This window comes from Coturnix japonica, chromosome 17 (genome assembly GCF_001577835.2).
Source record: "Coturnix japonica isolate 7356 chromosome 17, Coturnix japonica 2.1, whole genome shotgun sequence".
Lineage (NCBI taxonomy): Eukaryota > Metazoa > Chordata > Aves > Galliformes > Phasianidae > Coturnix > Coturnix japonica.
Window position 1 is genome coordinate 6,304,264 of NC_029532.1, and position 15,063 is coordinate 6,319,326.

Sequence of the window (15,063 nt, forward strand, 5' to 3'; positions counted from 1 at the left end):
GTAAGGGCCTGGGATGGGGCTGCACAGGGGTGGGGGGCTCTACTGGGACTGAGGGGATGGGTTGCACCGGGGGTATGCAGGGACTGCATGGGGGGAGCTACATGGTCGCTGCACTAGGGTGTCTGGGGCTGCTTGGAGAGCCCGAAGCTGTTTGGGGTCTATACAGGAGTTACACGGAGGGGCTGTATAGCGGGTCCAGGGCTGATTGTGAGGGGTACACGGAGGGGCTCCATAAGTGTGTCAGAGCTGCACCGGGACTACCCAGGGGCTGCAAAGCAGCGCTCGGAGCTGCAAGGAGCCATGGATGTGTATACAGAACTATCCGGGACCGCACCGGAGCCGCGGGGACGACCGCACTGCAGCGTCCGGAGCTGCTTTGTGGCCGTGGGGAGGGTGGGCTCAGGGTGGGCTCCCAGCGCTGCCCCCCACGCCGTGCAGGGAGGGGCGTCCCGCTCCGTCCCATCCCGCTCCGCTCCTCGCCGTCCCGCCCCGCTCCGTCCCGCCCCCCCTCCGCCCTCCGCCCGGCCCGGCCCGGCCCGCGGGGGCTGAGCGGCCGCGGGAGGCGCCGGCGCTCGGAGTCGTTTCTCTCGGCGTTTGGGGCGCGGTGTGTTCGGGGCTCCCGGCTCGCGCCGCACGGCTCCGGTTCCGTTCGGTTCCGCTCGGTTCGAGCCGGTTCGGCCGGCGGCCTCCGGATCTATGCGGCTGTGAGCGGTGGGAACACAGAGGGATGAAACGGCTCTTGGCCACCGGGCTCCTGCTGGCCCTGCTGCCCGCTCCGACGCGAGGTGAGGGCCCCGGCCCGGCTCCGGCACGAAGTTTGCCGGCAGCTCGGCTCGGAGCGGCGGGGCGAGGCGGTGCTTCCATCGGAGGCGGCGGGGGGTCCGAGGGAAGCGGAGCGTGGAGCCGCCGGGAGGGTCCGGAACTCGGGAGTGCAGCGGGGGGAGCGGAGCGGGCTGAGAAACGGGGACGGAACTTTGGAGTTCGGCACCGCGGGGCCCGGGCGGCCGGAACCGACGGGGGGGAACCGGGATCGGTGCAGCGGGGATTCCGCGGGGAGCGGAGCCGTCGGGGCTGCGGGCGGGCAGAGCTACCGGTACCGCTCGGGGTCGCGGTACCGGCCGTCGGGGGTGCCCAGAACTCGGTGTTAAGGGCGGTGGGGGTCGCGGTGTTCGGTTCTGAGGGTTGTGAGGGGTCTCGGAGCTCGGTACTGAGCACTGCGGGGGTGTCCCTGTGCTCGGCCCCGAGTGCTGTGTGTGTCCCGGAGCTCGGGACGGGGTTCGGCTCCACGGAGTCTCACGCATTGGCCGCTCTCGTGTTGTTGTTCCGCGAGAGTTTTTTGACCGTTTTGCAAATTTTTTCTCGGTTTCCTGTTTCTTGAAAGTCAACCGGGTGCCCCTCGGCCCCCCTTCCTTAACTCCCCCCCCCCCCTCCCCCCCCCCCCCCCCCCTTCCCTCCCTCCACCTCCTCCCCGGCATCGGCCCCGGGGCGGATCCGTGTGCGGGGCCGCAACGTGCGGAGCTGCCGTCGGGGCCGGAGGGGGGAGGTGGGCAGTGGAGCCGCCCCGACGGACCGAGTAGAGCTGGAGCCTCTCGGGACGCTGTTTGTAGGGGCAGAACGCGGCCCGTCCGCCGGGGCTGATGGGGACGCTCCGCTGCCGTCGGGGGGAGGTGGGGTTTGGGTTGCGACGCTGCGTTCACTCAGTGTGAAACTGCTTTGACTGCACCGAGAGCGGCAGAAGAAGGGGAAGAGTGAAGCGGGGTGGAAATCGGAAGCGATTCTAGTACTTTTCAGCGAGTTGCTGTAGTAACTGAGCAGAATCCGGCTCCGAGGGCCAGACAATGAAACCTTTACTCATAGCAAGTTGTGCCGAGCGACTCATTTCGGGACTGAGCTCGTGGCGACCCACGGGCCCTGCAGGCAGATGGTTTTTCCCAAGTGCTATTTGTCACTCAAATACCCGACCCGGAGCTTCTCCCCATCCACCCTCCTGCTTTAACAGGCAGAGCCCACCCCCAGGACCACCCCAGGTTAACTTTAGGTCGCCCCTTTCCTCTTGGGGCAGTGTAGTCCTGCCCATTAACGTGGTCCCTGTGAGGCCATCCCTGCAGTGGGGTGCAGACCCCCGGGCTCTGTGCTGTGCCTGATGCTCTCCTTCTATTCACAGGTGTGCGGTGTACACAACTGGCTGAATCCTGCCTCAACGGGGGCAAGTGTGAAACTTTCCTCAATGGGACGGAGGTGTGCCAGTAAGTATGGAGGAGCAGAAGGATTTCCATCTCCCTCAGCCGAAGCATTGACGTGCCTGTTGACTTTGCTTTGAAGGCTTTGGATTTAATAGGGCGAAATGCGTTTTCTTTCCTTGAGTGGCAAGAATAACCTGCTCCGGTGTAGGAGTCGCCGCGGGTTTGGCAGGATCAGGCTTTGTTCCTGGCTGGGTGGAAAAACATGGGCAGAGGGCCACGTTTGGCTGGTGTTAACCCATCAGAGTGCCCCACTGATGGAGCAGGAGGGAGGGACAACGGGGGGTGGGAGGGCTGTCTGTCTATCTTCCAACCCCCCCCCCCCTTCCTGGCCCCATTGCGTTGTCCTTCATTCCCTGGCAGCTGGTGCTGCAGTATCCAGGGCATCTCCCATAAGCATCCAAGGGTGGCTGTGTTGTGTGGGTGTCTGTCTGTGGGGCAGTGCCACGCTGCCATCCGTGCCCACTCCTGGCATGGGGTGTTCTCAAGGCTGATGGTGGGGAAGCGGATGTGTAAAGCCTTGGGTCCCTTTGAAGGACCACCCGACCCACCGCAGCGATGGCCGATTCAGTCTGGGCTCCCAGGGAACAATAACCCAGAGAAATGAATAAGAGTGCAGTTCCCTTTTTAAAACTATTCCATAAAAGAAATCTGAATGGGCAAGGCTCTGCTTTCCGGCCAGATTTCCCCTTTGCCTGTTAAACACGGGTTGAGCTGAGAGCGGGCTGGGAGACGTTCCCACCCACCCCAAGTTTCCCAATAGGAAGTTCTCGGCGGAGGAACCCAAAGGCATTTCCAACCCCGACCTGTTGAATGGCACTTCTCCTTGACAATGCCTGCTGCTTTTCTGTGCCTCTGGGTACCGTTACTCTGCCCGCAGCGCCTGGGCAGCCCCCACCCCCCTCCTCCAAACGGAGCCCCCCAAAGCCTTTGGTGAAAATAAATCAGCAAATCAATCAGGCACATGAGCAATTTAATGGACAAAGGCTGGGTCCCTTTGTGAGCCACTAATGAATGCACGCCACTTTTTTTTCTGCACAGAAGCCCTTACCAACGCGTGACGCTCTAAATCTTGTTTTCTTTCATTCAAAGAACGACAGCTGGGATTCGGTCGAAATTCGGCAGCTATTGTTAAGGGAGGCAGATTAATGCTGTGTGACTAATCATGTATGGCTTCCCAGAATGCCCAACCCTCCGCCCCCTCCCCAACCTTACACCCCTCCTTTTCCTTGTGGTCATTCTTTCCTTCTTTTTTTTTCTTCCCCCCCCCCCCTTAAGTCTCTGCAACTCCTGATTTACATTTCATGTGCAGATGGTGATGGAATCTAATTAGGTCTGATGCGTGCGAGCTCCGTTTTGGGGGTGAAGCCTCCAGAGTAGCTCGGGTTGCTGGGTTTACAGGAGATAAAGTTAACTTTGGGGAATTCTATCACTGGGAACTATGAACAGCCTGGCTGCGGGCACCAGCTTTGCAAGTCTATGTGAGCTCATTTTGCAGTAAGCTGAGGGGTTGGATGGGGGGGATATTAAGGACGCTGGGCAAGGTGCAGCTTTCCCAGGTGCCCAGCAGCAGCCTGCAAAGTGCTCTTTTCCACTTGTTTGAGTATCTCTTCACCAGGAGCTCCGCTTCCAAGCTCCTCAAACAAAGCGAAGCCAGCGGCGCAGATAGCACTGCAGGAAGGCTGGCACTGCCCCTGGCGCCGGCATGCAATGCCCTGTGCTGGCTGCTGGCCACCTCTCTGCTCGGCCTGGCACTTCACTGACTCCATCCATAAAGCCCCATTGTGCCGTCCCCACAAATCCAATTAGAAAGCAGAGTGAAATGAATCGCGGCCGAGCGGGACGCTGCTCGAGTGGCTGCGCGGGGCAGAGCCGGCTCTGATAACTGCACACCCCCATTATCAGCCCTGTTATGGAAAGGAAACCACCAGTGTGCAGTGAGGAGCACTCTAAGCCTTTATTATTTCCCAGTGGTGTGGGGTGTGCAGCTCCCAGTGCCTTATCTTGCTTGTCCTGGCTGGGATGTGGGGCTCCCACTGATTTGAGCACTGCAGGGCTGTGCCTGAGCCCCTTAGAGCTGCCTTCCCCCCCTTGGCAGAGCAGTGGTGCAGTTTTGGGGTGCCTCACCCCACACATAGCATTGGCACAGACCCACAGCCTCCAGGGGTCTGGCCTTGGGGATGGGCTTGGCAGCCACAGTGCTCCCAGCGTGGTTTTGTGGTGCTGCTTGGCACGGTTGCACTCTCCTCTGACTGAGACGTTTTCCCAGACAAAATGAGAAGGGATTCCAAAACGAAATCATCCACATTTATAGCGGTAACTACTAATTACACTGCTGGATCACTGTCTCTGCCCGGCATCCCCACAATGAATGGGGCTGATTTTAGGCTGCTGTGCCACATGAGTGTCGTTCCCAGGGCCTCCCTTGCTGCAGCAGGTAGAAGCAGTTGGCATGGGAGGGGGCTGCCTTTCCAGCCCTGCCCCTGCAGCATCACTTCCCACTTGCTTTATCCTGCAAGCATTGCCCTGTTCAAGTCAGCAGAGGGTCTGGGTCAGCACTGCTGTTCAGAGGAGCAAAACTGCGGAGGAAAAGAGTAAGAGAGTAAGAGTAAGTAAGAGAGTAAGAGTAAGTAAGTTGCTTGCACTGGAAAAGGAGAAAAATGGGTTTGCCAGAGAGCTGCTTCTGCTGGCAGAGATTGTGCTGGGCACACTGAGTGCAGCAAGAGAAGCACTCAGAGAGGACCACAGCAGCAAGAGATGACTTACTGAGCTCTGAACCCTCACTGCAACCACGCAGGAAGGCTGAGGAGTGATGCAAACCCCGCAGCACGCTGTGCCCTCCGAGTCACTGACTGCTCAGTCATTGTTATCTCACTGCAAAGGGCGGAAGTTTCCTTCTGCTTTGGGGTTGGTTTTTTTTTCATTGGGGTTTTTGTGTTGTTTTTTTTTTTCTCTTTCGTGTGCTTTAAAACCCGACGTTATTTCCATGAAATAATAAGCAAGAAAATAAAACCCGCCGTCTCCGTGTTGGAGAGGAAGAGGGTGGAGTGCTGAACAATCAGGCAGAGGAAGCCCTGAGAGCAGCAGAGGAGAGGTGATTCAGCCATGGGGAGAGCTCTCTGCAGCCTGGGAATGGGTAAGAGGGGAGACTGGAGCACGGAGCATCACCTGCTGCACTTCTAACTGAGGAAGCTCATTGCTGGGACGGCTGTGTTTTGGCTCTTCTAGAAGGATCTGCCTGCATCTCTCTATGGCATCTCTGTGGTTATCGCTGACTCAGGTGGTGTCGCCAACCCCGTAACTCGCTTTGTGGTCTGAGTAGTTTGCTGATTTCTGCTTGTGACAAACTTTGTGTTGGTCTGGAGTCTCTGTGCTGGCTGCAATTCCCTGCATTCCGTATGGTTGTTCCCTGCAGGACCCATTAGTTCCAGCCCAGGTCCCACCTCCAGGGTGCTGATGGTTTATTGTATGCAGCATGTAGCTGACACGTATCTATGACCATACAGCCAAGCTGTTCCCCAATTAAGGGCAGTTAGCAAGGTTTAAAATAACATTGTTTGGAAATCAACTCGCTCTTTCCAGGCCTGGAGGTGTGGTGACCCTCGTTTTGCTCGTGTTTGTAGGTGTCCTGAGTGCTGTACACGAGTGGAATGTGAAATTTATAGAGCATCAGTGGATTTAATGAGGGAGTAGCCTCGAGGTGCAGTTACCAGGAGCTGGTAAGCACCGGATGGAGAGTTCTCTGTGGCTAATATAGCTCCAGACATTGAGGTTTCATACTGTGTATTGGAGTGGGAGAGACATGGGATGTGCCATGGAAGTCCGTGCAGAGGGTTTCTGCTTGAGTCCTGCCTCCTCAATGGGTTTGGGCACTGCTTTGGGTCCTCACACAGCCAGGGCTGAGCTCATGCTTTGGTCTGGGGCAAAGCTGCTGCACTTTGTATTGACCAGAGGCACTGCTGAGCAGCATGTGGGCTTAGCAGCAAGAATGCTCTCTTGCACTGAGGCTTCTAGGAGCAGACATTGTGATGTTGGGAAGTCTTTGCAGCAGCTCAAGCCCCAGGACAGTGAGCGTTGGCACCTGGTGACATCTGCTCCAAGGCTTTCACCCATCACCTCTTCCCCTTCCCCCACAGCAGACTGGAGTTAATATTGGAAAAGCCAGTTAAAGTTTAGGCTGTGGTTATTGGGCCCTCATGCATTTCCAGCTAAGGGAGCGGAGTTGAATTTTAATGGGAAACTTTCACGCTCAGTCAAGTCGCAAACATTTATTTGCACGCGGGTCGTTTTCTTTTAACAAGTTTTCACCCTCATTCCCTTCCCCGAGATCTGAAATTAATGGTATTTATATGGGAAATGGATTTATTAAGTTGTAATGATGCCATAACGTCACCCTTATTTCACGGACGGGGCGGGCTGTGGGCGAGCAGCCAGGGGATGGTGGGCTGGGAGCCACTGCTGTGCTGAGTGGGGCACCCCCTGCCTTGGGCTTGGCGGGAGCCAGCAGGGCAACCAGGCTGGGGCTGCAGGGCTGAGCCTTGCTTTCCTCCTTGGCTCTGCATGTTGTGGGATGCTCTGTGCCCCATGGGATGCTCTGTGCCCACCTACAGCCATTCCCAAGGCAGCAAAGGAAGGCTTTGGCACTCTTAACTCTTCCAGCTGCTCTGTCCCATGTCCCTTTGCCAATGGGGTGTCCCTTGGGGACCCCAAGGGCCGTATGGCTGCTCAGGGGTTGCACCTTTCTGAAGGTGTGATGATTTATTTTAAGGTGGTTATTACCCACGTGTGTGTGAATCCGCACCGCTGCAGCGCTCCCACCGTGCTGTGCATCCTTGCACAGAGGGAGCAAGGAAAAATAAGGCTTTTCCAAAGGTTTCAGTAGCAGCTGGAGCATCGGGTCGCTGCCCTCGGGTGGGTGGAGGAATGCAGCTCCAGCTCGCGCCCATCAGTCTGCAGAGCCCTGCATGCCGGCTATGGGGCAGCTGGGAGAGTGACCCAGTGTGGGGCGGCCTGTGAGTAAGGGGGGGGCCTTCCCCAGCCCCCAGCCCCTATTAAAATGTTAGACACAGGCCCTGGAGTCAAAAGGCAGGGCGACAGACGGCCCTTTCACAGGGCCTGCTGCTCCCTGTGAAAAGGGGTTTCTAGGGGATGCGGGGCAGGAATGCAGGCGCCGGGCGGAGGGCAGTGCCGGCCCCATTGTCTGCACCACTCCATGGGGCTGCATGTTGACACAGGGATTTCTGCTGGGCAAGGTGTCGGGGCAGCACCATCCCAGCCTGCCTGGCTGAGCTCAGTGCCGGCCTTGGGGACCTGTCATCATGCTTGGGGTCCTTCAAGCCTATGGGGCATCGCATCCAGGGGGGTTTGTTGCTGGTGACTGATTTACAGAGCTCTGCTTTGCTTTAGCTGGGGGGGTTGGACCTGTGGCTGTCTGTTCATCCCCCTCCCCGTCTGCTATAGCGCTGTGGCTTTGGCTTTCAGTGAGTTTTGTGCTGTAGGGGCTCCACGAAACGCCCCTCTCCTCCTATTTATAAATATCCGAGCTAAATATAGGTTGTTTAAACTCTTGGTAGCTGCTCAGATCCTAATCTCAGGTTTTATTTTCAGGATTAGGAGAGCGAGATAGAAAGGCCCGCGTGTGTTCCTGGGGGAGTTCTCCATATATGGGGATCAGGGAGAGCAGTGTTTAACCAAAACCTGGTTTGGGGTGGAAAAAAAAAAAGCTATAGAGTTCTTTTGTCATTGCTCCAAGAGTGGGCAGTGCTGGTATAGCTACACATGGGGGTGGTGGGGTCACCATCCCTGAAGGTGATGTGGCACCGAGGGATGTGTCAGTGGGCACAGTGGGGTGGGCTTGGGGATCTGAGAAGGCTCTTCCAGCTTTAGGGGTTGTGTGATAAATGAGAAGGAGCTGGATGTGCCCACTAAGAGTGACCGTGATGAGCAGAGCCCTGTGCCCTGCTAGGGCAGCCCAGCCCCACAAACAATGGGGCTGTGTGGATTTACACCAGCAGAGGATATAAAAAGCATCAGCTGAGGGGGAAAAAAAAAAACCTTGGGTGCCCATTGTTGAGGGTGGGAATGGAGTGAGTTTTGTCTTGGTCTCTTCCTTAGCCATCTTTCATGTTCATTGTGAATGAAGCTCCATAGAAAAGCAGCTCCTTCCCAGGTAGCTGCTTACCACCATGGTGAATAGCCCAGCCACTCTGCTTACTAATGGGATTATATTGTTTTTCATTACAATGGGAACTTCCATTCCCAAACTGTCCTGACTGACGCCTGCTGAAGGAGCAGAGCCATGGTTTTGCTCTCTGCTCAGTGTTGGTCATAGGACCAATGGCTGCAGCACCGCTCAGTCCACGAACACATCCAGCTTTGGGAATCCCATGTGTTTCTCTCCAGATGAAAGTCCAGGTCTTAAAATCTCAATTAGATGGCTTGGGCTGGGTCAAAACCCAAATGGAACCCAAAAAAACACATCAAAGTGCTGGGATTGCAGCATGCTTTTTTTTAATTAAACGAGACGGTAGATCTACTCTCGCTTTATTAACCTGATGTCACTCGAAGGAACCTGTTGCTTTGCCAACCACCCTCCCTATGTGAAACTGTTTTCTTTCCCAGGCCAGTGTCCCGGTGTGCTTAATAACATGAGACCAGGATGGGACTTTGCACAGAAACCACCGGTTCCGCCTGGCGCTGGTTTGGGGTGTTGGGCTGCATCGCGTCCCACGTGGGGAGGAGGAGCAGGCAGGGCTGGGAGCACAGCAGAGCAATGCAGCCTTGGTAGGTGCCAGGATCCATGCTGCATGATGCAGGTCTCGGGTGGGCACTGCCAGCCCCTATAGCCAGCACCACACTGAGACCCTGTCCCTCCTCGCTGTGGCACAGGGTTCCCTATGGGCAATGAACGTGCCATAGGAGTGGGGTGTGACGCTGGGAGCTGCGCTGTTGCTTGCAGGCTGTGCCAAGAGAAGCCACTGGCACAACTGGAAAAGTGACTCCTGCTGGTTGTTTCTTGTTCCCTTGGCCGGCGCCTCGTAAATGAGTGAGATCTGTTTGACCCATGGGCCACTTGGTTCATTCTGTGCTGCCTAATGGAGAAGGCATCTGTTTGGTTGTGCCAAAAGTGGGACCCAAAAGTGGGATCTTCCATGGGTACCCAGTGCACCATGCAGGCAGTGGCTGTGCTTTGTGACACGGAGCCATCTCTGCTTGCTGCAGCTTTGCTGGTCCTTCCCTGGAGCTGTTCCCATCCTGGCAGCGTATGCTCAGCCCCAGCTCCATTAACTCACTCACCCCAAGATGGGGCTGAAGTAAAGGCCTGAGCCTTCCCTCCTCAGCTTTCCCACGGTGCTGTTGCCTTGGGGGAGGCAAACCGGCCACTTGTGCTGCCAGCAGATGAGGAAGGTGTTATATGGGGACGGTCCCCATGAGCCCAGCACCTTTAAACACCCCCCGGTCCCATGGGGATGGATGGGTTCCTGCAGGGCTGTGGTGTCCTGAATCAGAACAAAGCAGTGCGTGAGCTGTGCTGGGCTGCCTGGCTGTCAGCTGTGCTGCTGGTGGCAGATGGCAGCTTAGTGCAGAAAGGAAAGCAGCAAAGCTCCTGAATTGAGCAGGGGTGAGAGGTCACAGGAACATCTGCCTTGGGATGGGATGCTTTCAGTGCCTGCATTGCTGTGCAGGGACACAACCTGTTGCTGGCAGACTGGGGAAATCCATGCTGTGAATGGATGAGCAGAGGGGTGATGGGGCTGGGTGCTGCCCTGCAGCTCTGCTCGTGGGGTGCTGGGATGTGCAGCCCACCCAGCTCTCCCCTATTCCCACCATTCAGTTAGATGCTCTGCAAAGCTTTCTCAGAGCCCCATTGCAGCATGATGCTGCTGTTGAGGATGTGCAGCAGACACAACAAGGGCACGTGCCTGCACCCAGCAGAGCTGTGTTTGGCCTGGGCTCAGTGCTGGGAGTTTGGGAATTTGGAGCCGCCGTTCCCATTCCCAGGCTGTCCCCTGGGATCTGCTGTCTGACCTCGGCTGGGTCTTTCTGCGTCGCTCTTTGCTTGCAAATTGCACCGGGGACTTGTGGGTCTGTGCAATGCGGTTGTTGTGCCGGGATACAGCGGTGAGCTCGGGGATGGTGCAGCAGCTCAGAGCTGGGGGGTGTGGGGCTGTTCCTTTTTGCAACAGCTGAAGGGAAGGGATGATTTTCAGGTGCTGCTCAGTGCAGAGAGAGGCATTGGTATTTGTAGCCTGGGCACTTTGAAGCCACTTTCTAATGGCCCTTCGGAGGTGTTTTGGTGCTGAAGCACCCGCCCTGTCCTTTGCTGACACTCACCTCTGTAATTAAAACGTAGCTTTAATGTCTCTTATGTTAATTCCCAGAGGCAGTTTGGGTTCAGTCTGGGCAGATATTGCTTGGGAATCGCCAGAGGAAAATCCACATGGTGGCATTCCCTGGGCTGCCCGTACCCCTTGGTGCAATGCAGAACCTCACAAGGGCAGTGCTGGTTTTAATGGTGCTTGCATGGTATTGCTTATTTCTGAATTGCTGCTCAACCAGCGCTTCCAGCAGCTGGCAGAGCTTCCTTTGCATGGAGGAGGAATGCAGCAGGTGAGCACCACACAGTGCCTGTGCCCGTTACCAGCCAGGACAGAGCCAATGCATGAGGCAGCCCTGTGCCCAGCCCTCCCTCCCCAGCACCTTGTCCCAATTGGGCTGTAACTCAGCTTATAAACAGGCAGAAAGCCATAAAAAAACCAGGGCGGTGATCTTTGAGGTCCCTTCCAACCCAGCTGGTTGTGACTTCAGAGGTTCCTGGCAGCAGCTTGGTGCACTGGTGGGACCCTGGGGGCCGTTTGGTGTGGTGGGAGCTGTGCTGGTCTTAGATGCATGTACACTGATGCAGCCCCAAGCCCTGGCACTGCAGAAAGCCCCAAAGCACCCTTTGGTTCCCCTGCCGTCCCAGGTGAGCTCCTCCAATTGAATCACAGAATCACTAAGTTTAGAAGAGACGCTAAGATCACCAAGTCCCCCCCCATAGCCCATCCTGACCACATCCCTAAACCTGCTAATGAACCTCCCTGCTCATGGCTGTGCCCCAGCTGGGGGGCCATGCCCTGCTCTTGGCCGTGAGCTCCAAACACCACAATTGGAAACGATCCGAGCGCTAATTGGGAGGGAGGGCTCTCCCTGTGCCCCTCCCTGTACCCCGTCTTGGTGGAGGCACAGCAGCACATCACCAATTCCCGCGCTGTCCCCGCAGCTCTTTGTCCAACACCATTTTCCTCCCTCCTCCCCCCCCCTTTCCATCCCTCCCCATTCTTTCTCCCATCCCAGGACCCCGTGACGCCTCCCCATCCGCCGCCAGCAGAGCCCAGAGGATTGTTTTAAGATAAAAAGTGTGTGTGTGTGTGTGTGTGTGTGGTGCAGAGAGGCGGGGGCTTAACAGATGACTGCACACACTCAGCACTCCGCCAGCGGCGTGCCTTCACCCTGCACAGCACAATGGTCCCTCTCAGGCTGATGGCCCCGATCCTTGCTGTCCCCATGCAGCCACCCAGAAGCGCCGGCGCCCCGTGCTCAGAGCCGGGCATCGGGTACAGGCAGCTGCTCTGCCTCATTAGGATGCACACCTGCTCCCCGCCGCCCTTTGTGTGCTGAGCAGATGCCCTGATTTATTATTATACACATTTTCTTTTTCATTTGGCCTGGATAATGCCGTCTCATTAACTCAAAATGTCTCAGAATCCTGACAAATTCTCACACAATCCCCGACAATGAAATCAGAATTGGGTTAAAAGGAGGAAAAAAAAAAAAAAAAGAAAGAAAGAAAGGAGAAAAGTAGGGGAAGAGGAGAGGGGGAGCAGGGCAGGGATGTGCTCCTGCAGCAGCACGGCGGTTGTGGCTATGGGAGCCCCATATACAGGGTTTGGGGTTGTGGCCATGGGAGCCCCATATCCAGGGTTTGGGGTTGTGGCCATGGGAGCCCCATATCTAGGCTTTGGGGTTGTGGCTGTAGGGGTCCTGTGTCCTGCAGCTGGGGTTGTGGTGGCTGTGGGAGCCCCATGTCCCAGCTTTGGGGTTCTGCTGCCAATGGGAGCCCTGTGTCCTGCCTTTGAGGTCATTGGGCTGTAGTTTGCAGACATGCACTCTTCCTGGGATATGGCTTTCTCCATGCTTGTTGCTCAGGGTGTAGCACACTGGCACTGCAGGACAGGGCTGCAGCATTGCACCCATTGCAGCGTGGCCAGTGCAGAATGGGGTGTCTGCACCATTTGCCCCCATGCAGCACATCCCCATCCCTGTGGCAGATGGCTGAGCCCATGGCCATCGTGTGAAGACCTTCCTCAGAGCCCCCATGCAGAGATACCAGGCTTGGTGAGGGTTTATATTGGGGGAGGATCTCAGCTTCTCTGAGCTGTAATGTACCTCACCTGTTACCAGCCAACACTAAACCTGTATTTCTTCCTATGTGGCTGAGGTCTGTTGATGCAGAGGGTGAAGAGCAGGGCTGTGGGTAGACAGCAGGGGCTCAGCCCAGGGCTGCTGCAGGGCTCCCTGCACCGGGTTTGGGGGTGTGTGGGGCTGGCGCTCCCAGTTCTGTGGGGTGAGCCACGCGTTCCCCCCCTGGGCCTGGGTTTCCTGTTCAGTGCAAGGGGAGTGCAAGAAGTGCTTTGGGATGATTTGGGATGAAAAGCAGGGTGCCGGGCTTGGCGATTGTGGTTTTGCAAGTCTGTGCAGGCCCCTTGATGGGGGAAGCCTTTCTTGTAGGCGCCTCTTTCATCTTCCTCTCCTCTCAAGGTGCAGCTCAGCACAGGGCTGGGTGTGCATATGGTGCTTATACTCGAGCAGGCACCCTAATCCCTACAATGGGTCCCACTGATGGCATTTCTCACCCCCAGGTGCAGCAGTGCCCATATGGGTGAGCGGTGCCAGCTGCCCAATCCCTGCCTCAGCTCCCCCTGCAAGAATGCCGGTACCTGCATCCCCATGGTGCGTGGCAGCACTGCCGACTACACCTGTATCTGCCGCCTGGGCTTCACCGATGAGCTCTGCCTGACACCCCTGGACAACGCCTGTCTCAACAACCCCTGCCGTAATGGGGGCACCTGTGACCTGGTGACACTCAGCGAGTACAAGTGCCGCTGCCCGCCGGGCTGGTCAGGTGAGGGGTGGTCCTGCCATATCAAGATGGGATGGGTTGGGACAAGAGTTGTGCCAGGAGGGATTCAGGTTGGGTTTTAGGACATGGGGGACTCAGCGTCCCTAGAAGTGTTCAATAATGGGAGATGTGGTGCTGGGGGACATAATTAGTGGGTATGGTGGGATGGGTTGGCTTTGGGGATCTGATCTTTTCCAAACCGAACGACTCTATAATTTGATGGGACAGGATGAGATGGGATGAGCAGCCCTTGTTGAAGGCTGCTCCTTGAAAACCCCACTGCTGGGGAAGGGCACTGATCTTTTCTGTGTTGGCACTAAAGGCAAATGGAAAGGGTGGGCATAGCTGAGCTTGGGAGATGCTCAGCTGGGGGAGTTATTTGCACCCCCCTGTGAACTCAGCACTTGTGTTGGCTCCTTACCCCAGCACTTAGAGCTGCTCTTTGCATCCACTTCCCTCCCTCCCCAGGTAAAACCTGCCAGCAGGCCGACCCCTGCGCCTCCAACCCCTGTGCCAACGGGGGTCAGTGTGTCCCCTTCGAAGCCCACTACATCTGCCGCTGCACGGCTGGCTTCCACGGGGCCAACTGCAAGCAGGACGTGAACGAATGCAACATCTCACCTCCCGTCTGCAAGAACGGCGGCAGCTGCACTAACGAGGTGGGCACCTACCAGTGCTCCTGCAAGCCGGCCTACACCGGGCAGAACTGCGAGCATCTCTATGTGCCCTGCAACCCCTCACCCTGCCAGAACGGGGGCACGTGCCGCCAGACTGGGGACACCACCTACGACTGCACCTGTCTGCCAGGTAGGGGAGGTGTTGGGGTCGATTTGATGCTCTTTTTCCTTCATTTCCGCCCTACTTACTTCATGCTTATTGCCTCCTGGGGAGTGACAAAGGCAAGCATTGCAGCACGCTGTGTTGGATGGCTGTGGGAAGATGTTGGGCAGCTGTGCCTTAAGCAGAGAGGTCAGCTAGGGGCTTTTCATACGTGGTGATTCACCGAAATAGCTCTTCCAAAACAACTGTTTCAGCAGAGGCCCCTTTGCGGATGCTCATATTCCAGAATAAGAGTGCCTTTTTCCGCTTCAGCTTAATCCACTTCCAGAATGGAATTATTGTCCCGGAATAGCTATTTTAGAAAGTTTCCGAGTGCAGATGGGCTTGGGGAAGGGAGACCCTGCCCGTGCTCAATGCTGCTCCCTCCGGCCATGCAGGGCAGAGAAATGAGGGGCAGCCTCCAAAATGAAGGGATCTACAGGAGCTCAGCATTCCCATGGGAGCCCCATCCTCCCTTCTATCCCACCTCCATGGAGCATCCTTGTGCTGCCATCCTTCTGAGATGGGGATGGGCTCTCCCAGCTGGCAGAGATGTGTCTGCATCCTGATACCCATACCCAGGTGCCCACATCCTGGTACCTGTATTTAGCTGCTTGCATCCAGGTGCCCAGATCCAGGTATCCATATCTTGGGACCCAAAAACAGGTGTCCCCATCCAGGTGCCCAGATCCAGGTATCCATATCTTGGGACCTAAAACCCTGTACCCACATCCAGATACCCACATCATGGTCACCATGGCCCTGCAGGAGCACCAGCTTCCTCCCTGCACCTGCTCACCCAGGCTGGAGCAGATCTCCTGCTCTACCAACAGCACTGGGGGT

At 56.7% G+C, this 15,063-nt stretch overlaps 1 protein-coding gene across 2 annotated transcripts in view; it reads left to right on the plus strand.

Annotated features, from left to right (window-relative positions):
* The first annotated feature begins 520 nt into the window (after nucleotides 1-520).
* Nucleotides 521-15,063, plus strand: part of NOTCH1 (notch receptor 1) — a 34,810-nt gene continuing 20,267 nt past the window's right edge. For both annotated transcript variants that reach the window (XM_015878847.1, XM_015878848.1), the window contains exons 1-4: nucleotides 521-785; nucleotides 2,165-2,246; nucleotides 13,142-13,404; nucleotides 13,870-14,208. In XM_015878847.1, coding sequence (XP_015734333.1) covers nucleotides 728-785; nucleotides 2,165-2,246; nucleotides 13,142-13,404; nucleotides 13,870-14,208 — 742 coding nt within the window. In that variant the 5' untranslated portion in view covers nucleotides 521-727. The remainder of the gene's footprint in view (nucleotides 786-2,164; nucleotides 2,247-13,141; nucleotides 13,405-13,869; nucleotides 14,209-15,063) is intronic.